Source organism: Gossypium hirsutum, chromosome A02, assembly GCF_007990345.1.
Source record: "Gossypium hirsutum isolate 1008001.06 chromosome A02, Gossypium_hirsutum_v2.1, whole genome shotgun sequence".
NCBI lineage: Eukaryota > Viridiplantae > Streptophyta > Magnoliopsida > Malvales > Malvaceae > Gossypium > Gossypium hirsutum.
Window position 1 is genome coordinate 21019553 of NC_053425.1, and position 23365 is coordinate 21042917.

Sequence of the window (23365 nt, forward strand, 5' to 3'; positions counted from 1 at the left end):
AGATGGCACCACCCCTTCAGCGAGGGCCGATGCGTTACTCTCAACATCATCTGTCATTGTTAGATCGAGATCCATTACTATAAGAAAAACACAATTTAAATTTGTCAGGAGTCATCACACTATCACGATATAGTTGCCATGTATAGCTAGACTCAAATACACACTACGTTAGTCCAAAAATCGACTAAATCGTAGCTCTGATACCACTAAATGTAACACCCCTTACCAGTGTCTGACACCGGGATAGGATTCGAGGTATTACCGAACTTTAACATAAGCACTCAGCCAAAACCAGGCCATAAAAAAATTTGTTCTATTTAAAACTTTTTGTTCTCAATTACAACGTCCCTTAAACGGGCTTACGAGGCCCAAATCATACGTTGAGGTAGTTCGAGACTAAACCGAAGACTTTGGAAACGTTTGAGGACTTAAAAAATTCTCACCATGAAACAGGCCCACACGCGCGTGTGGAAGGGCAACACGCCCGTGTCCCAAACCCGTGTGAATTTAATTCCAAATTCCAACCTACAGGGGTTTTCAAACGGTCGAGCACATGCTCGTGTCTACAGCCCGCGTCCCTCACACGGCCATGACACGCCCGTGTGTAAAAACCTTGACATTCTGTTTCTGATGTCATTAACTCTTAAGGGTCACACGGCCAAGGCACATGCCCATGTGCTAGGTCGTGCCCTTCACACAGCTGAGACACACGGTCATGTCTTTTCGCGTGTGTTTACTACCATACATACTGACTTCTAAAATTAAAGTGTAGGGGATACACGGCCGAACTCCATGCCCGTGGGGCAGACCATGTGTCACACACGGTCTACACACGCCCGTGTCTCTGCCCGTGTGGACAAAAATAAGGCTATTTACCAAGCCTCTTTGCCATCCTTACTGTAACGCCCCAATTTTTGGGTTTTCTGTGTTTCTGTGATTTTTAAAATTTGTGTGTGTTCTGGTTGGTTAAAATATATATTTTAGTAGGTTAGTGGGCCTTTGGAAGGCCCAAACTTAAGTTAAATCTGTGGTAGTCTTCGAAATTTTAATTTTATGAACAGGTGATGCAATTGGCGTTTGGGATTTTAAGAGTAAAGGGGTAAAAGATGACACAAAAAGGAGTGTGGTGGAGTGGCAAGGTGGCGCCACTTAAAGGACAAGGAAGTGACGCCATAGAGGAAGCAAGGGATCCAAGGTTCAAGTCTTGGCTCTTGCAATATATTTTGGTTTTTCCTTTCAATAAATCTGGAAGCAAGTAGGTGTGTTTTAAAGTTTAATGTGTTGGATTTATGACACAAATGAGTTGATGGCCTAGCGGTGGTGGCGTGAGTTGGCATGTGAGAGGACTTTGGTTCGAATCCCTTGGCACGCAAAGGTTGATTATTTTGCTATGTTGGGATGGCAAGAGTTGGTGTTGGTTTTAAACTCTGGTGATGGAGGGATCCCACATCGGGAAGTTAACATAAGAGTAGATGGAGAGCTGGCTTTAAATAGAGCAAACTATGAGGAGAGTAGGCATACCCTTCTTGGCTAATCCCTTTCACTTTGTGACGTGCTCGTTTGGGTTGGGCGTCAGCTAAGAGTGTTTGGAGCGCGGATTAACTGCAGTCTCCTAACAGGTGTGTATTTCTCATTACTCTAGTAGTAGGACGGCTATTTCGGGCCACGATGGGCTGAAATGGGCCATGTGGTCCCAATGGGTCCGTAGGCCCAAGTGGATAAGTTGTAGAATTACCGAAATACCCCTGTAAGGTAGAATTACCGAAATACCCCTATAGGGTAGAATTACCGAAATACCCCTATAGGATAGAATTACCGAAATACCCTTGTAGGGTAGAAATACCAAAATACCCCTGTAGGGTAGAATTACCGAGATACCCTTGTGGGGTAAAATTACCATTTTGCCCCTAGGGTGTTAAATGACTATTTTGCCCCTCGTGCGTAAATGACTAACTTGTGTGATGATTGGGTTAGTCGACGTGGATTTATGTTAGTTATCGTTAATTCGTAAGTCTAATGTGTTAGTGATCGATTGTAGGATTATCGCGTGGGAGATATCGTCATCAACCAGGTGTGTAAACAACACCCTCCCTTAGACTAAATTGGTAAAAGCCGAAATACCGAAACGTTGGTATTTTGTGAACTCATGAGCGTGCAAGCGCTTGTGAGGCAGTTATTAATGAATATGGTGCATTTGGATGATAAGAGTGCAGAGTGTGCATTTTCGTGCACAACGGTATTTTTGGGCCTAATGGGCCGCCAACGGGCCAATGGGCCAACGGGCCCACTTTGGTAAAAAGACGAGGTATGTAACACCCCCACGCCCGAAACCATCACCGGAGTCAAGCTTGAGGTGTTACTAAACTTATCTTACCTTTTAAACAACTCTAAACCACTTATTATAATTTTCAGAATAAACTATTTTTCTGCGTCATGGTTGATTAAAAATTTATTTCTCGAGTTTCAAAACTCGAAATTAAGATCCGTAAATTTTTCCTGAAACTATACTCATATATATATCTACTAATTTTTTTCTAGAATTTTTTACTTAGCCAATTAGTACAGTTTATTAGTTAAAGTTACCCCTGTTTCAGAATTTGACAGCACTGGCCTCTACTTACTATGAACCACTTTTCTCTCTGTAAAAAAATCATATGACTATACCGTTTGTTTCTATTAAAACTAGATTCAATAAGGATTCTAACCATATAAAGTAAACCACCTAATTATTTTTGTAAAATTTATGGTGAATTTCTAAAGTTGGAACAGGGGATCGAGAAATCGCTCTAGCCCTATTTCACCAAAACTCAGATACACTATAAAATAAAAAACTTTTACCTGTTTTGCTTATTCCATATGAAAATAGACACAACGAGATTTAATTTCATATATTATTCACCATCAACCCATGTCTCTACAATTTCTTGTGATTTTTCAAAATCCTGTTATTTCTGATACTTGAATCTGTTTTTAAGTTACTTTCACATTTTTCTTAGTTTTCATGTGATAGTTACTACTTAATCATACATACTATTAAACATGTATACAATCAGCCACTCTATTAGCTAATCACTAGCAAGTATTTACACATCATTCATTGATCATATCATATCAAAAGAAACCAAGTTCCTATACATGCCATACACAAAATGAAACGTCTAACTATACCAATGTGATTTCTTCGATAGTGTGATCGGGTCTCCGACGTTTCCTTCAATCCCCGAGTGGCTTGATAAAAACTATAAGAAAAATAAAATAAAGAGAGTAAGCACTAGGCTTAGTAAGCTTACAAGCAAATAAATTACAACATTCAACATAATGAATAATTATACATAATGTCACCTAGCCTCATAAACTTTCTTTACTTCTCATTTTCTACCTTCTTCTTTACTCACTTACCTTCTTTCTTACCTGACCTTTCACTATTCATAAATATAATCTACCTTCCCTTTTGCTGATAATTCACTATAATTTAACGTGTACAATAACCCATTGAACCACTCGGAATACTAAGGATACTAGGGTTGTTCCTGTCTATCAATATCCTGCCAATGCCATGTCTTCGACATGAACTTACATGAATTATTCCTGTCTCCAATGCCATATATATATAATATGGGCTTACATGGCTCATTCCTGTCTCCAAAGCCATATAACTGATATGGACTTACATGGCTTATTTCTGTCCTGTCCTGTCCTGTCAACCCCAATATCCTAACATTCCTAAGGTTCAAATGGGGCTTCCTAATGCTTTTTCTCTGTCACTTCGCCTTTAATTCGACTTTAAATATTCAAAGAAAATAAGTATATAAATGCTGAAAATTGACAATAATAATGTAAAATAAAAGAATATTGCATTTATTTACTGTAAACTTACCTCGATACAAAATGTGACTAAACTTTACAATTTAGTCCTTTACTTTTTCTTTTCCCCGATCTACTCCCGAATTTCGCTCTTCTTGATCTATAATAGAAAATTTAACTTATTTAATATTCACATTTATCAAAACAGTCCTTGACCCAAACTTTGGCAAAATTACATTTTTGCCTTTAAACTTTCACATATTTGCACTTTTTCCCCAAGGCTCGTAATTTAAACTTCATCCTATTTTCTTATGTTTTATGACATGCTGATAATTTTTCCCTTCTATGACAACATCAAATTCACACTCTAACATGTACTTATGACTATTAGGTATTTTTACCGATTAAGCCCTTTTACTCGTTTTCACTTAAAACCGAGTAGCACAAGTTGTCTAACATAATTTAAAACCTCATATTCTATCATAAAACATCAAAATAAACACTTTTCACCTATGGGTATTTTTCCAAATATGAACTCTAACTTAAATTATTGCTAGCATAAGCTTTATCGAGCTACCGGGACTCCGAAAACGTAAAGAACATTAAAAACGGGGCTTGGAATCACTTACTATGGAGCTTGAAAGCTTGAAAAAAACCCTAGCTATGGAGAACCCTTGAAATTTCGTGCTAATGAAGAAGATGATGAATTTTGTGCTATTTTTCCCTTTTTATTTCATTTAATATCCAAATAACCAAAATGCCCTTCTTTATTAAACTTTCAAAAAATCCATCCATGTCCTATTTTTTCCATGAACTTAGAAATTGGTAAAATTTTTATTTAAACCCTCCTAATTAATATTCCAAGGCAATTTCATACTAAAAGCTTCTAGAATGCAAGTTTTGCAAATTATTCGATTTAATCCCTAATCTCAACTTAAGCACTTTATGCATAGAATTTCATCACGAAATTTTCACACAATCATGCAATCATATCATGAACCTCAAAATAATAATAAAATAAATTTTTCTACCTCGGATTTGTGGTTTCGCAACCACTGTTCCATTTAGGCCCTATTTCGGGATGTTACAAGGTAAGTACTTCTGATTACTTGGTAACGTTAGAATGAGCATGAAACCTTAGCAATAGGTAATAATTACTGAAATACCCTTATGCATGCAAAATTACGATTTTACCCCTAGGGTTATTTTTTTCTGAAAAGCATGATGTTCTGTTTCTGTATACGTATGCCATGACATATTATTTCTGTTGTATGGGACATGGGTTTATATTGATGGAGGAAGCGTTCTGGCAGCCTCGCTGCAATCTGATGGCCTCGCCACATATATCTGTTCTGGTGACTTCGTCACAATATCTGGCAGCCTCGCTGCAATCTGGTGGCTTCGCCACATATATATATATATATATCTGTTCTGGTGGCCTAGCCATAATATCTGTATCTGGTGACTTCGTCACAATATCTGGCAGTCTCACTGTAATTTCTGTGGTGTGTAGCGGTTGGGTGGGTCGAGTAGTCTCCCCACATGGTGTAAGGCTGGTACGGAGGTGTTATGGATGGCTCTGGGTTGGGATTTCTGCATTCATGACATATTTGTTCTGTATCTGCTATGGGCCTATGGGCTTCATTCTGATTTCTGTACTGGGCCAAGGCCCAGATAAGTCTGACTCTGAGGTTTGATCTGTTTTGAGCTATGGTTGGGTTATGTTACACACTGAGTTTACAGAACTCACCCTTTATTTTCATCTCTGCAGGAAATCCCCAACCATAGTGGGCTTGGAGCTGTGAGGGATTCGGAGTGGCCACATCATCTGCAAAGTTGGTTTTTCTAAGTTAGTTTATTTTTATTATTTTTATATTCTGATTTAATTTTGGGTTTTAAGTTGTAATAAGGCCGCTATTTAAATTTCTTTTTTCCGCTATGGTTTTATTTTCTGATTATATTTATACTATGACGAAACTGCTAGTGTTAGGCTGCGTGGGTTTTCAAAATTAATGAACGTTTTCAAGACTCAACAAGCCCAACAAATGGATAGCCTAAAGATTGATAAACCGGCTTTTCATTCAACCGCTGTTTTTACAAAGACCATCCCAATCACTTAAACCAACAAATGCATACTAAGTTGCAAGTCCATGTGACACGTCAGATCTGGCCATATGGTCTGGGCCGGGTTTGGGGTGTTACACTTACTTGCACTTGCACTAACTTACACAAGATCAACCAAACCAATATAAGCATAACATATGTAACCAAATCAGCCACAATCATTGGAAATTTGCATCAAATGCATCTAATAATAATTAATATTAGCCAAAATTAATGGCCTATACAAAATGTTATCACATCCATCACCAGAGCCAACACTTGTGACTAATCGAACAAGACACTAAACCAAAGATTCAAGTCCCTATACATGCAAAAATTACAACATTTAAATTAATTATACCAAAAACTTCAAGTGATTGTGTGATCAATGCCTCCGACGTCCCTTGATCCCCGATATGAGTTTGATAGCACTATAAGAAAATGGAAAGGAAGGGAGTAAGCATAAAACTTAGAAAGTACATATATGCAAATAATGTATAAGTAGGAACTCATTCGTCAGATGATAATTTATTAAACTTGAATGATGTATATCATTTAGATCTCTCTATCTTTCTCTTCACTTCATTTACGTATACTTGCTACATCTCGTCACATAATATGACCTTATTCATAAGCTTAGTACACATACCTGTAATCACCCGTAAAATAACTCAAGTTCATTCTCTCTAATGGCATACCTCATTGGAATTATCACCAACTCACTTTTCGAGTTACCCGTTGAACCCTCAGAATACTAATGGATACACGAGAAGTTCGCACCTAAGTGCCATATAAGTAGCCAGAGCTACCTCATACTATGTAATGCTCGCATTTTGAGCTACTCACGGGCCTTTTTACCAAGTCAATACCTGGACCCCATAGCACTATAATGTAACGCTTGCTCATTAAGCTACTCATGGGTCTGTACACAAAGTTAGCACCCGGACACATATAGCGTTAACATGAAATGCTCGCTCATCGAGCTACTCACAGGTTTAGTCACGAAGCGATTACCTGGACCCACATTACATATAACATTCATCTCATGAACTCAAACACAACTCATGAGTTCAGACCACATAGTTTCTCATGACCTACATTGTGTATCTTATACTATTCCTGAGGTTCAACGGGATTTCAAATCTAACTTGTTGTCATCGCACTTGCTTATAATGTTGGTTACTCTTATATCACATTATTTATACTTTCATGGCAACAAATAAGATTATGATAACAATAACCCATATACTTTATAAAATGGTCCTTTTTTTTGTTTTCCATGAAAATCACTTTGCAAAAGTTGTTTATTTCACAACCATAACTCATATGCTTCCTTAAAATTTCAGTTAACATCACATATGTTTTCATGGAAAAACCCTAGACTCTCAACTATTTTGCAAAATAGTCTCAATAGCTAGATTAAACTTTAGGGGTTCCAAAAACACAAAAATTATCAAATAAGACTATCTAAATCACTTACTTTCTAAGATGCAGAATGGCTACAAATTTCAAGCTTCTAAAACCCTTAATTTGTTGGTATTTTCGGTGGAAAAGAAAATGAGAAGAAGATGATATCTTTTTCTCTTTCTTTTATTTTTATTTTATTCAATTAAGTCACCAAACACACCTAACATTTGACCTTTGCCCTTTCTTGTCCCCTATGGCCAGCCACTCTCCTAAAAAGGGTCTATTTACCCTTTAAAGACCCCCAATTAAGGTTCCTTAGCAATTTAACAGCTTTGGCTAGTAAAACAAAACTTTTTCCCTTTATGCGATTTAGTCATTTTTCACAATTAATCTCATAAACGCTAAAATTAGTTCACTAAAATTTTTATGTACTCAATTAGTCATGCAATGACACTGAAATAATAATAAAAATAATTTCTCAACCTCGAATTTGTGGTCTTGAAACCATTGTTCCGACTAATCCCAAAATCTAGCTGTTACAATAACCTTATTATTCACAATCACTAAGTTGCAATAGTTTTGGACAAAATGACCAAGTTTTGCAATCCATGTATCAAACCAAAATTGTACCGACCTACCATCACCTGCAGTTCGACATATACCGTTCTTTATTTGCTTCCAAAAACATGCTAACGATTTTCAAACAAAAGACGAGCTTATAAATACTTAGCAAGAATCCATTGTAACACCCCTCACTAGTATTCAACGCTGGAATAGGGTTACGGAGGATTACCGAACTTATTATACAATTAAACATACATTTCACATACATTCTCAAATTTCAAATAAACATCATGCTAAATCATTCACATTGTCCTTAATACGAGCCTACGAGGCTCTAAACATGCATTCGGGGGTGGTTCGGGACTAAACGGATAACTTATGAAATTTCTGGAAAACTTATAAAATTTTACAAAATACAGGGGACACACGATCGTGTGAATTGGCCGTGTGTCTTACACGGCCAAAGACACCCGTGTCATAAGCTGTGTGGACATTCGAAATGGGATCACATGGCCGTGTCCGACCTGTGTAACTCTCTAACTTGGGTCACACGGCCAACCATACGCCCATGTAACCGGCCCGTGTGCCCTTCGAAATGGCCTCACACTCCCGTGTGCCAGGCCGTGTGCTAAGCCAAGCCAAACCTGTAGGGTATACTGACTTATGCCACAAAGCCAAGTCACACGCCCGTGTGCTGGGCCGTGTGGAGCATATTGACTTGATTTCTAATTTAACACCAAGGGACACACTACCGTGTAACCTGACCGTGTGTCACACACGGCTGAGACACACGCTCGTGTCTCTATCTGTGTGGACAAAAATAGGCTATTTACCAAGCCATCTTGCCACCCAAATTTACATACACCAAACCAAACCAAATAGCACCAAACTTGACATAAATAGGCATTCATCCAATCTCAAATAAGCTTAATTCATGCCATATCAATACCAACAATACAAGGTACACCAATACTACAAAATGCCATTCAATTTTATACCAAACCACACTTTCACAAATCATCAATGTGGAAACTTCCAATTATGCATCATTTTACCTGAACTCATAAGCATACCAATTCTCAATTATCAACCATTTACCACAATTATTTGCATGGCAATTATCAACATAAGACAAAGGCCATTTGCATATATAAACATAACCAAATCAACTAAAATAAGCCAACTCTCATGGCTATATACAAAACCAAACATTAAACATTTACAAGCCAATCCAAATGGCTAAATTCATTACTAACATATATACCAAAATGACCAAAGCTCCTATACATGCCATATAACCAAAAACATAGATTCAAAAGTACCAAAGTGATAGCTTGATAGTGTGATAAGGTCTCCGACAATTCCCAAATCTGAGCTAGCTTTGATTTCACTATAAGACATGGTAAAATAAACAAAGTAAGCTATAAAGCTTAGTAAGCTCGTATGAAATAATAAACAAAGCTCACCGTTCAATTACCATCCAAAATATGAACATAACATAGTATAAAACATTTAACCACAATATTAACATATATTCAACCACATAATTAACCATAAACTCACAACTTCCATAGATTCGATGCTTATGTAGTTTCTGTACATACCTGTACTGATACGTGTCTATTTCTCACCATTTCATACCTTCGATATACCCATTGAACCATTTGGAATAATATTGAATACCCGAGAAACTCACACCCTAAGTGCCATATATATATAGCCGAAGCTATCTTAATCTCATATCATATATAATGTTCACTCTCGAGCAATCAACGAGTCTGCTCACATAAGCTGACTGTCTTGACGAAACTACGCAGTGCTGCTCACACAAGCTGATGAGTATCCGCAACACATGCCGGATAACTCAGCCATCGGTAGGACGTACAGACCAACACCCAAATCACATAACCCCTAATGACATGTCATTCGTATCCTAATCTATTCCTAAGGTTCAACCGGGATTTCTTAATTTTCGAATCTTCATCGATTATATCCTTAAGGTCCTATTCACAAATAATTCAATAATAAAGAATTTAAAACACAATTATACAAATGCTTATTAACATACAAACTTACCTCGATCATTAAAACAACGGATTGGATCGACTAGTCCAAAATCTTGTTTTTCCCCCGATCTAAATCCGAATTTTGCTTTTCTTGATCTAAATGTAATAAAAATTAACTTATTTAATTATAATTCTATTCAATTTAGTCCAAAATACACATTAAGGCAACATTACACTTTTGCCCCTAGTATTTCAACATTTTTACAATTTAGTCATTATCTCATAAAAATACAAATTTATGCAATTCAACCTACACCCATGCTAGCCAAATTTCAACTACCCTAGCAACCCATATTTTCATTTATTTCATAATTTAACCACAAAATTTCAACATTTCTCAATTAAATCCCTAAATGACAATTTTATCAAAAATCACTTTACAAATGTTGTTTATCTAACAACAAACATACATTTTCTATCATAAAACATCAAAATACACATAGATTCATCAATTTAAAAACCCTAAACCTTTAAAAATTTTGTAAAATAGTCCTTGGGCTAGATAGATTAGGTTGCAACGATCTCAAAAACATAGAAATCATTAAAGATGGGACAAAAATCTTACCTAATTAGAAAAATTGTCTTGGCCGAATATTGAAGCTAAGAAAATGGCTTTCTTTCCCTTGTATAATCGGTTGGAGAAGATGGTAAAAGAATAAAAAAATTGTTTTGTTTTAAACCATTAAAATCACCTCAACCATGTACATAAATGTCCACTAACATTAAAATGGTCTAATTACAACATAAGGACCTCCACTATTTAATTTCATAGCCATTTAGTACCTTTAGCTAATAGAACTCAAGTTTTACACTTTACACAATTTAGTCCTTTTTATGAAATTAAGCACTCAAACAATAAAATTTCTTAACTAAATTTTCACACAATCATATTATCATGTTGTAAACATTAAAATAATAATAAAATAATTATTTCAACCTTGGACATGGTCCCAAAACCACTATTCTGATTTGATTAAAAACGAGTTGTTACATCCCTGCTTGAATTTTTATTTGCACCGCAAAATACGCACCTAGTAAGTATCCATACTAGTGAGAAGCTTAAAACCCAACTTCATCAAAAAGCTATGATTTTGTTCTTGTAATAGCCGAACACCCAACCCTCCACACTCAGATGGTTGACACCCTCTCCCCAACCTACTAAAGTTGGCTTTTGTTTCCTTGTTTGTGCACCCCAAGTAAAGCTTCAGGCCAACTTCTCAATTGTCTTGCAAATGTTAATCGGGAGAAAAATAACCAACATAAAATACCCAGGGATAGCTAAACGCACCGACTTAGCTAACGTAACTTGTCCAGCCATAGATAGCAGTGACACGTTCCAAATATTAAGATTCTTATTTACTTTCTCCACAAAAAAAATGTAGGAACCATAACCCATTGGTGAAAAAATAGAAGCCTCAAATATGTGCCCAAGTTCATCGTTAAATGAAAGCCCAGACGATGCGCAATGCCCTTTGCCACACACCTATCCGCATTAGATGAAAAAAACACTTGGGTTTTAGCAAAGTTAACCTTGTGACCCAAACAAACACAAAACTCATTGAGAACATTCTCCCCCACCAAAAAGCTTGTTCCATGGATGCCTCACAAAAAAGCAAAAAATCAACTGGGCATCAACTTGGTTAAGAAAATTAAAAAATATCATTCCGTAGTTAAAATAAATTATATTATTCGGGAGTATTTAATCTTTCTATTTGAAAAATCTTAATTAAAAATTTGCATGTGAATGGATTTAAACCATGCTATTTACATCAATAAAATATTAATTTTATTAATAATACAAAAGTTTTACTCTTAAATAATATTTACATTTTAATTATATTAACGTATTTATGTTTGATTTAACTCACAATTTAATCTATTTTTTATTTTAATAATATGAATATTTGATGTGTGATTATTAATCAATTTCAAATAATTTATTTTATTATTTATAATATTAGTTTTTCTTTTTAATTCTTAACCCGATTTTGCATGGCGGTACTGGAATTTAAAGTATGCGACGAGTTGAGGTAATAAAAGATTGGATTGCTGAATGACTCCTTTAATTAAAGCAAAGAGATGACTTAAGAGGTTATTCTATTCCAAGTTGGTTTAATTCAATATTTGATTATTTTAATCTCCCATTACTTCAGTTTTAGTAAAAGCAACCAAATTATTCATGAGAATAGTTTTGAAAGCTGTTGTGTCGACGTAGGGATTGCCACCGCTTTCATTTATTACTATTACTGACAGTTCTTTTGTTTAGTGGGAGTGAAAGATACGTTGTTTCCAATCGAATATGGTAGTTGAAGTAACAGAAGAATTAATCATTACCGACCATGAACATACTCGACGGCTTTCTATCACTGCACAGAAAGGGATGTAGTGACAGTAGGTCCTGCGTTCTCAACCCCTTTTGGGGAATTTACTAGTTGACTTGGAAAGCCGAGTATCTAAATTCATTCATTTCACACACCTCCGGACTGGACCCACACTCTACGTTCCTTGTTCCTTTCTTACTACTATTCTTAGATTCAATCGCCTTTCTTTGACTCACTCAAGTCCCCACTCAACTCCACTCACCTTCTCACCACTTGTCTTGCAGCTTCCTTCCCTCCCCCCCCCCCCTTATAAAACCACCTCTTCTCCCCCAGTCACTCCTCATCTCACAATTCCCCAATTAATTTCTCTTCCCACTCAATACACCAAATCTCTCTGAATTAGATGGCTTTAGAAGCTCTCAACTCTCCAACACCTGCCACTGCCACGCCCCCCTTTCACTTTCATTCTCATACTTGCACCAATTTCCATTGCCTCGACTCTTTTACTAAGGGTAAGCGTTCTAAGCGGCCGCGTTCCGAGGACCACGTCCCCACCGAGGAAGAATACCTTGCTCTCTGCCTTCTCATGCTCGCTCGCGGCGCTACTGACTCCTCCGCCTCCACCCTTCCTCACCGCCACCGCTCTCCCACTCCAACGGATCAACAACTTAGATTCAAGTGCAAAGTTTGCAACAAGGCCTTCAACTCTTACCAGGCTTTGGGTGGCCACAAAGCCAGCCACCGTAAGCTTTCATCTGGTATTAACGATGACCAATCAACCTCAACAACCACCTCTTCCACTTCCACCTCCAACCCAAGCGGCAGGTCCCACCAGTGTTCCATCTGTCATAAAAGCTTCCCTTCCGGACAGGCCTTGGGGGGTCACAAGCGTTTGCACTATGAAGGCTGTGCTGGGACTGCTAGAGGCGTTACGACACCTGAAAGATCAGCGTCCACTAGTTCCACCAGCCAGCGGGGCTTAGACCTCAACCTTCCGGCTTTTCCTGAACTCTCACCGTCAAAATTGTTTGTTTCCGGCGGCGATGAAGAAGTGGAAAGCCCACATCCTGCTAAAAAGCCACGTCTCGTGATATGGATGCCACCTAAAGTTGAAGTCAACTAAACAAATACTGAATTCTTTTGTAGGAATTATATTATTTTAGATTCATTTTCTTCTATTGAATATTTTATTTCCGTGTAGATAGCATTTGAAGAATTCTCGGGCCTCTCATTTGCTATACTTAAAAATTAATTCAATTCAATTGATTCTTTTTTAATTAACATCTCCATTATTTAATTTATCACTGTTGTTAGAAACACGCTTTCATGGTTGGTAGCTAGAATATACTGTAACAATGCATGGGGGGAATCTTCAACGTTATACATGCATGTTTTTATTTACAAGGTTCAGCTTGTTTTGTACGATTTTGAAGAAAGCAAACCAACCCCATTGTTAGCTTTCAAGGAACCTTCTTCCTCCAACTACAAACATACCCTTGAACTCCATATATACTGTGTTGGAGACTTCTCCGCTACTACAAAACCATTGACATTTGTCAAATTCCAAGTAATTAGAAATATAAATGATTCGAACTCAAAATTTAAGCCTCAAATCCGAATAAAGTGAATTTAAAACAACACAAATAAATAACTTAAAAAATTTAAATAAATAAATAAATAACCAGATCCGAAACTTAACCCAACTAAAATCACTCCCCAATTTCAAAACCTAAATTGACTTTTATCCACGAGTTGTACGTTAATTCCAATCAAATAAACAAAGACAAACAGTAGCAAACCAGTGATGACCACATCATCAACCACGATTTTTGAGGTTTTTTTTTTTAAATATTTGTGTTTAATATATATTTATCATTTGTGTAAAGTGTACTTATAAAAATAAAAGCTATCTTATCAATAATATAGATGTGATACCACCCACGTTTAAATGTTGCGTACCATAAGCTAATACATCTATTTAGTTGGTTGGCATAACTACTAGCTTTTAAAAGGACGACTATTTGGGTGAGGTCACATTGGTTTGTTTATAATAACCTATTCATCTTAAAATCATAATAGTTGTTTTATTAAAAATCTTTATTAGTATTATGTAATTAAGATGATAGTAAATAGAGTGGTAAGAAGCTTCTCTTTGAATTTAACTGTATTTGACTTTGGGAGCGGAACGCCGGCGTTCTACTTTGGCGGCCCAATTCAAGGTAATAACTTTTATACAATAGCTGAAGTCAAACTTTGACTCCAAATGGTTTGGCGATGGGCTCACTCACTTAAAAACAACGCCCAACACAGGGTTCGAACCCACTGTACCGGCTGAGCTACACGAACTTCATTGTTATGTGACCACGCAGCTCTTTTTTATTATTACGATTAGGCCGAAGAAGCACTAATAAACCCATCATTTCTTGTATGAAAGCATACGAGTGGGAAAGCTTATATATTACAAATCATCACTGACTGGTAACATTTATACATATTTACACACTTTCCTCTGTCCTATACAAAACTAAAAAGAAAGGTATCTAACCTACCTTCACCTAACTTTTCATGTATAATTCAGTCATATATTAGCATTGTAACCGCAATCCCCAGGAATTGGAATGGCAATCGATTGTCAGGTTGGTGATAGAGGACGTAACTGAAATCAGAAGAGCCTTCCAATTGTGTTGTCAAAGGTGGAAGGTAAACGGTTTTGTTGTGAAATGTGCGTTCTAAGGCTACATTCCTTCACCTGCTAATTATACAACCCTCAAGTTTTAACACAATATTTTATATCTGCCGATTTCCTATGAAAACAGATAAAGAATTTTACCTGCATGCTTGCAACTGCTGACAAAAGTTCTTTGCATTGATAAAGTAATAAGACCTCATTTGAACTTAAATTTCCAAGTTCAGATGCCAAACAATTTACTTTTGCTACCTATCATCCAAGGAAAAAAGATGCAAGCATAAAGGAACCGATCAAAATCATTAAAATCTGCATTTCATGGAGGATTAAAACCACTTCGATGGGAAGATCCGTTGTCAAGGGCGAATCCATAAATTCTTTTACCGGGACCGGAATTGATTTATAAATTTTTGAAGGGTAAAAATATAATTTTATCTTGTATTAATTTATAATTACAATATTTTTTAAGGGACTTAATTTTTTTTGAAAGTTTGCATGTAAAAGAATGAGGAGAGGGTGAGGGGAGAAAGAGGGATGAAAAAGCATTACCTTTGACACCAATGAGTGTATAGAGAGTGTTGTTGCCTGCAATAAATCAACTGCTGAACAAATCGCATCCTGCAATTTTGGGACATCAACCTGTACAAATAAAAAGACAAGCAAGATGTTTCTTTTAAGACCCAAATAAATTAATTTGGCAGTTAAAATGCCAAACCTTAAAGGAAATTGTCAACACGCAGAAGAAGAAACTTACCCTTGCCCCACAAACTACTGGAAGGCGGACCATGCTAGCCATCAAAGCTTCAGTAGCCCCAGACAAAGAACTGCAATAATCATGGTCCAGGATAGCCCATTCATCCAAAAATATCATCTACACTCATCAACGACAATAATTAGTCATTAGATGAAAAAGCATAGATTTCATAAACTGAAACATATTTAAATCAGATATTTGAAAGAAACGATGGTTATAAAAGACAAGAATATGAATTCCAGGTTTCTTCAGATGAGCAGCTTCAAGCACAACTTTTTTTTTGGGGGGGGGGGGGACACAGCCAAAGAGGCAGACAACGATAAACTAGCAATAATTGAGATCAACAAAATGATGAGAATAAGTAAAAGAAATGAAGAAAAAATAAAGTCAACAAGAAACACATCCGCAGGGGAAAGATGGTTCTTTTTCTTTTTTTGTTTCATAGTAAACTGAACTTCATTAGATTAAGAGTAAATAGCATCCCTGTTACAGAATTGTGGATAAAAGGTGGGTATTCTTCCATCCAAATGACATCCTCAGTAAAGAGAGAATTGTTTAGCAAGCAAGTGTGCAGTTTCATTGCCCTGACTTTTAACATGATGGAAATAACAAGGGAGAGATGGTTCTTACGTGCCCCTTGAGGATGGAAATCAGCTTCAAAGTTTGCCTCAGCAACTGTAACTCGGTTCTTTTGGCTCTAACAGATTCTCGCAGTTTTGAGGTAGTTGTCCATGCATTATGGAGGCTTTTCTGTTATATGAACACGATAAAAGGATTCTTCCTCATATTTTAATGAAGATAATAAAAAACAATAACTGTAACTAATCTGAGAAACAAGAGATGGAAAATTTTATTTGAGGTAGCTGCCCATGCATTATAGAGGGCTTTTTTGTTATCAGAAATGATAACAAAAGGACTCATTGTCATATTTTAACTAACTATAATGAAGATAATTGACAATAAAAATTGTTAGTATTCTGAGAAACAAGAGGACAGTTAAAAAAAAACTGAAGCATCTTAAACAAAGCAAAGCAAAAAAGATTAAGATGAATTAATTGTATCGAAAGCTAAAATATGAAAAAAAATCAATGCAACTTTTATTTCACTTGTTTCTCATTCCTGAGATGTCAATCAGTAATCAATCATAGCTATTTCAAGACACATGCAATCTGCAACCTCTGCTTGCCTCTAATTTGATCAAGTTGTTTCTAGCATAATGGATGCCCTCTTTGACTGGTTCCTTAGTGCAAGAAAATCAGCAACTGATGAACCAGCATGCTCCTCTAGAACATTTAGCATTCTTGATTTCCAATATTATTTCAAAATCAAAACCTACTGATCTCAGTGTCTCACATGGCCTCTGGATTTGGTCTGAAGGAAAAACCTGTGAAAATCAGGCATGCAATCTCTTTGATCCAATTCTATCCGTCGTCACTTATCATAGATTGTACTAAAAATATCCCTTTACACTCTTATGGAAAATTTCTAATTTCACCAATACTGCAGCCTCTCTCCCTAACATGATTAAACTCATTTTAAGCCACAAAACAACTCTCACAGGCTGCTTTCATACTACATAACTTCTACACCATAAAAGCAATTATAACCAAAAACGGCAGGGTGCCAAGTTCGATCAAGCAGAAGTGGCCTAAAGAATTTCAGCTCTACCAAGAACACCACTCTCTGTTTTTATCAGACATAATTCAATTGTTTGTCTGGACTGTTCTTGAGCTCTCTTTTTTTAATTAACAAAACCCTGAAATTCCAGATGGTAAGACAAAACAAACTGCGTGCAGCCAGGCAACATTCTAAAAAAATTAACTTTCTAAAAGTAAAACTTAGCCAAAATCCTCAAAATGGTGTTCGTATGCAACGTTTAATGCTGCGAGCTGTACTGCCAAAATTATAGTAAAAGCGAATTCCTATGAATATTATAATAGTAAAGCATGCAAACTTGATGAAGCATACAAACAGCATACAAACACAACGAGATAAATTCAAAGTCACTTCTTAGAGTCGTACCTCTGCGTTAGACCTTTGGGAAGACAGAGTAGCATCTGCTCTAGCATTAACAAAACGCCACTGCAACCACCGGTTATGAAGTAGCCTCAACAAATTAGCATCCGAAACTTTGTTCTCCCCAATCTTAAAACCATCACCAACAAAGCTCAAAATCGACAGCCTAGTTACCAAATTATCATCCAAACCATTCCTCAGTCTAGGACTCATTCCCCTCGTTGAAGATGACCCAAGCTTACTCGGTGACGCAGGCCGAACTGGCCCATGAATTGGCGGTAACTGTCCTCTGCTATTCAATACACCGTTTGGAGACGAAAAAGGAGTATCAGCTCCGAACTTGTCTGGTACAATTAGCTTAGTGCGCGCTGTATTTTTCTTAGGAACCGGCGAGCCAGGATGGGACCGGCATACCCGATTAGCAGTCTGTTGCCAGGACCGAGCGGAGACCATTATTCCTGGAGGCCCACGCTTAACGTCTACGTTAGCGGAGGAACTTTGTGAAGAACCTGACGTACTACCAGAAGAAACACTTTCAGTATCAGAAGCAGCGAGACCACGTTGAGCCTTAGATTCAACAGGAGTAACGGCTCTTATATCTCTATTATCAGCCATGAAATCTTGCAGTGGCCCAAGTACATTGCCATTAACAGAACCGTTTAATCTCTTCCTCTCATCGGTGCAAGCCATGCTTCTACTAGCCACCGAGTTGGGTAGCCTTAACCTCGCCGGCCACCGCTCCGTCTTTGAAATTTCGGTTTGCTCTGTTCTTCTCGTTTCCAGCGTCGGTTTGCGCCTCTTGGTGGTTTCTTTCTTTGTGGGGCATGGTGATGGAGCTGGTGTAGCTTTGCTAACCTTGTCAGCAGTGTTATTGTTAGCGTTGTCAGTTTTCAAACGCATAGGTTTATTAGACGGCGGGGTCACCGCATGTCTCCTCTCCACCGGTTGAGACCTCTTAATAGCCGATGAAGTCGTGTGTTTTGTGGAAGAATTTGAGTGGGATGAGGAGGTGGACAAACATTTTCGGGAATTTTGAGGGGGCGGAGGGATGGAATTGTGGGGGTCGGAGGGCAACAAGGGAGGCAGTAGCCCAGTTCCTCCCAGGTGTTTGGGGTTTAGGGTAGCAGCAACCATTGGGGGGGCACTCACAAAATTCAATTCCACAGTCTGATCCTTTAATCTCACTCTCTTCCCAACACCTAAACGTATCTAATCATAAACACCTCCAATTTTATATTGAAAAAAACTGTTGGGATTTAACAGATTTTATTCTTTAAACATAAAAACTCAGAATTTTCATAGAGGAGAGAGTGAGAAGGATGTGGGAAAAGATTAGATTAGATTAGATTAGAGAGCATAAGGGTGGTAATGCTAGGAGTGGCCTATGTAGTATACATTTTGTTTGTAGTATGGAATTTAAAGTGAAGGGAATCCATTGCAGTGGCGGGGTTTTATGGGGATGGATGAGTCGCGTGGAGGAGAGGCAACCTCTGTAGGTCTGTTACTAAACTACTTACACGTGGCTGCCACATTTCTTGTTTCTTCACGAGAAATAACTTTATAAATTCTTTTACCATATTATTTATTTATGGTTCCTACCAAAGTAAATATATCAGTTTTGGAAAAAAGATATGTATTTATTTTTATTTGATAAGAATTATGGATGATGTGGTAAGAAGTAGGGATGAAATCAGGGGGTTAGTAGGGAATGTAATAAATCTAGTAAAATAGAATTTTAAATATTTTTCTTAATTTTTTATTTTATAATTACTATTACAAACATGCGTGGAAGATTTAAGTGATTAAAAGCTCTAATGATTACTCATAGTGCATAGGCTTTAATTGAAGGCTGAAATTGCAATTACAATAGCTATTGTCAACAACTTGAGCAACATTTGGAGTGATTGTATTATGATAACGTATTATAAAATAAGAGAGATGGAGAGAACAAAGAACAAAGAAAATATAAAAGGAATAAAAAAAATATACTTTATTGATCAAATGGATGATTACAATACTTCGTCAGAGTCTCTATTTATAATTCTACTAACTAAGTATATTAAAACTTTATATTGATCATGATGGGCATCCACTTAATAAGATATTCATAACAAAATAAAAATTTATAAAAATCATTAAAATTTATGATAATTATTAGATATTAATTAAAAACCATAAAAGTTTATAAAATTTAGAAAAAAATTAATTTATTAAAATTGTTAGAAATTAATTAAAAACCATATAAATTATTTATTAAATGTTTTTAAAATTATTTTTCTCATTTTTACTAAATTATTTAACTAATATAATTTATTTTTAAGTATATCAAACATTGGAATTCTTTTTTTTTCTTATGCATACTTGAAAGTTCTTCTAAAATGTTATGCCTTCTTAATAATCAATGGCTTTTTTTAATTAATGGTAAGTTGCTATATTTTTATAAAAATGAGAAAAATAATTTTTATAAAATATTTATATTTTTAAATATAGCTTTTAATTAATTTTTAAAAAAATTCTAAATTAAATTTCTAATTTTTAACCATTTTTAATATTTTTTAAAAAAAATTATAAAAACTTTATGGTTTTAATTAGCTTCTAGTAATTATTATAAATTTTAATGATTGTTTTATAAATTTTTATCTTTTTTATAATTCCACGCTTGGACTACCATTTGCTCAAATATATTGTGTACTACAAAATTATGGACTCCACGGAGCGCAAAGGGAGAGATGACGATGAAATAATGAGTCGGTGGTTAAAGAAAGTTTGTATAAAGGAAACAGAGGAAAACCTAGATATTGTGATGGACATAACACTGATTTTTGAAAAGGTCCTATCATGGAGAGACAGGTTGGTGGGAATCGGGCAGATGGAGTAGGAGATTTTGAGATATCGGAAAATGATATTGAATGTTCATTGGTCAATGGCATCCCCTCTATTAAATTTTCTGATCAAGTAAATCAAATTTTAATCAAAGATGTGACATACACAGTAGTAATCAAACTCTTTGGAAGAAGCATCGAGTATTCAACGCTTTATAACAAAGTCTATTTGCTTTGGAAACCCTCTCAACCGTTTCACTTAATGGATGTGGAGAACGGATACTTCCTAGCCAAATTCAAGAACTCGGAAGATTTTGAGAAAGTTTTATGCCAAGGCCTCTGGATCGTGTATGGGCAATATTTAACAGTACAACCATGGACTGTGGTATTTGACCTGGTACAACCATATCCAAGCACGATCATGGCATGGATTTGGATTCCCGAGTTGCCAAGGCACATGTACAAGTGGCAAATCCTGAGGGAAATAAGAGGGCTTATTGGGAAAGTAGAAAAACTGGGTTTTAATACAAATAACGGGGGTTAGGGGATGATTTGCGAAAATGGCAGTGTATGTTAACTTGGACAAAGCCTTAATTTCTCAGGTCATGGTAAATTACGTGGTTCAAAGAATAGAGTATGAATATTTACCTACAGTTTGTTTTTCATGCAGTCACTATGGACACATAAAAGAAATCTATCCTCAACAAGCAACGAAACAGAAGGGATTGGATGAAAGTATCGTGGAAAGAGGGCGAACAAAGGCAATCTATGAACCTACATACAGAAGAAATATCATAAAATTCAAGCTAATATGACCTATAAATGTTAGTCGAGAGACGAGGCCAATGCGTAATGAAGGTAGGCAGGAAGAATGGTGGTGAGGGTTCAGAAGAGGGGACTAGTAGTTCTCAGTTCCAAGTTTTGGGAACCCTAGTTGCGAAAGATAGCAGTCGAGAACAAAGAGATGAGGCTAGGATAGAAATGGACCACAAGAGTTCAAGCCCTTCTAGTTTGGGTACAGGAAGGGTGGGAGAAGATTTGCTCTACCATCAAACTAATGAGCTTAGTCCTTCTTACCAAGAATCAGGTCAACAGAGGTCTGCTGAAGGAATTGGGTTAGAGAATGGCATGACCCAAAAGACAATTAATCTCTTAGTTTCAGACAAAGGGAATAAAGCTATCTCAAAAAACATAAGGCTAGATCAACATAAGCCCAACAGATCTAAGCAGTAGACTAAAAAAGTAGGCCAAATGAGGGTCGGTGTGAGGAATAAGCCCAATCAAAGAACCATGAAAAAGTCAAGTGAACCCTTTGTAGGTCACGTTAATCGGGCTTGGAAAGACCCGAAAGGAGTAGCAATTAGGGCTTCAGAAAAAGAATGAGCAAACCTAGAAAATGATGACGGAGGGCCATGGTTTCTTTTTGGTCCGACGGAATTTGAGACTGAGGTGCAAAAAGGCTCGATATTAGTGAAAAATTGGCCAATTTGAAGTTCGCAGGAGAACAATAAAAAGATGATTCAAACGAATGGAGCTTTGTAGGTATTGCCTCGGGGGAGGTCGACTTTCATAGCAACCAACCAAACTTTGGAAGCTTGCAGGAAGTGACAATGGTTCTGACGGAGGGCGTTCTTGATACAACAAGGCACACCGTGGTGGTCTTTAAGGAGAACCTGTAACTAAATTTTAAAGCCAATAGTTAAAAGGGGAAAATAGGGAAGGGAGGCCATTGAGTGGAAAATAGAGTAATGAGAATCAGTGGGGGAAAGAATAGTGGAATACGAAAAGGTAGAATTCTCAACAAAATCATCAAAGATAAAGGCAACCCTTTCAAAGCCACCCCTCTAAAAGTCCCTCTTACTGAGTCAGTTAACAATATAGTTGAACTTTTACAAAGTCAATTTCAACAAGGGTCGGCCAATGAGATTTCTAAAGAAGTAGGAGAAAGACCAAAAGACCCGGAAGGGGCAAGACAATAGCTGTGGGAAACACTTTTTATCTTAAAAAAAATAAATTCTACCTTGTCTGTCTTTTCTTGGAATTTATAAGGGTGTGCGAATGAAAAATTTCCTCGTATTTTTAGAGAATACAATATAGAGCATAAGCTAGACATTGTTTGTCTATTGGAGCCAAAAGTCAATGGTGGCAAAACTGATTGGATAATTACAAAACTAGGTTTTTCATATTCTCACCAAGTCAAAGTTAAGGGTTTTTTGGAAGGAATCTAGAGAGGTTGGAAAATTTTAGTCCACCTTGAAATTATCTTAAACCATCCCTAGATTATCTTTACATGAGTATCCTTTAGAGTCTCTGTCCATACAATTCTAATTGTTTTTGTGTATGGAAGCCCAAATAGAACGAGAAGACGACTGCTATAGAAGCTCTAAAATAAACCGTACCTATCACCTTAATCCCTTAGATGGTTATGGGAGATTTTAATACTATTCTTGCTGAAATTGAGAAGAAAGTGGAAGGTATTACTGGAAGAAGTTGCCCTTTCTTTGGAGAGTTTATTAAGTCTAATGATCTTCATAATTTGGGGTTTCAATGGCCAGTTTTTACCCGGTAAAAAGAGGGAGTTTTGGAAATATTGGACCTAGCAGTAGACAATTGATGCTTGGATTCAAACTTTTCCAAAGTGCCTAGTGACGTATCTAGTTAGAATAAAGTCTAACCATCGACCTTTACTCATTAATCTTTGCCTAGAACAAAGCATGCCAACAAGGCATCTTTTTTATTTTTTGTTGGTTGGGCTCAACAGTAAAATTTCTCAAACACTATAAATAATCTATGGCGAGGTAACGGAGATATGGTTACCACTC

At 36.6% G+C, this 23365-nt stretch overlaps 2 protein-coding genes across 3 annotated transcripts; one reads left to right on the forward strand and one right to left on the reverse strand.

Moving 5' to 3' along the window:
* The first annotated feature begins 12595 nt into the window (after nt 1-12595).
* Nucleotides 12596-13542, forward strand: LOC107952268 (zinc finger protein ZAT10). Its single transcript, XM_016887535.2, has one exon. The coding sequence runs from the start codon at nt 12669-12671 to the stop codon at nt 13386-13388; it is 720 nt and encodes a 239-aa protein (XP_016743024.2). The 5' UTR covers nt 12596-12668; the 3' UTR covers nt 13389-13542.
* A 1165-nt stretch (nt 13543-14707) lies between these two features.
* On the reverse strand, nt 14708-19208 carry LOC107951415 (QWRF motif-containing protein 2). Of its 2 annotated transcripts, none has more exons than XM_016886466.2 (6): nt 17728-19208; nt 16336-16455; nt 15706-15822; nt 15501-15590; nt 15096-15203; nt 14708-15014 (listed from the first exon to the last, which is right to left on the reverse strand). In XM_016886466.2, the coding sequence occupies exons 1-6, from the start codon at nt 18853-18855 to the stop codon at nt 14928-14930; spliced, it is 1650 nt and encodes a 549-aa protein (XP_016741955.1). In that variant the 5' UTR covers nt 18856-19208; the 3' UTR covers nt 14708-14927. The 2 variants fall into 2 exon arrangements, with proteins under 2 accessions (XP_016741955.1, XP_016741954.1); XM_016886465.2 differs by having other exon boundaries at nt 14708-15017; nt 17728-19149.
* Nucleotides 19209-23365: the final 4157 nt, after the last annotated feature.

What these genes read in the sequence shown, in the direction of transcription:
- LOC107951415 (XM_016886465.2), bottom strand. Translation starts at nt 18,855, where the DNA reads ATGGTTGCTGCTACCCTAAACCCCAAACACCTGGGAGGAACTGGGCTA. An exon ending in TTTCCATCCTCAAGGGGCAC is followed by an intron (nt 15,823 to 16,335) that starts GTAAGAACCATC and finishes TGATGAGTGTAG; the next exon opens with ATGATATTTTTGGATGAATG. An exon ending in CAGTAGTTTGTGGGGCAAGG is followed by an intron (nt 15,591 to 15,705) that starts GTAAGTTTCTTC and finishes TTATTTGTACAG; the next exon opens with GTTGATGTCCCAAAATTGCA.
- LOC107952268 (XM_016887535.2), top strand. Translation starts at nt 12,669, where the DNA reads ATGGCTTTAGAAGCTCTCAACTCTCCAACACCTGCCACTGCCACGCCC.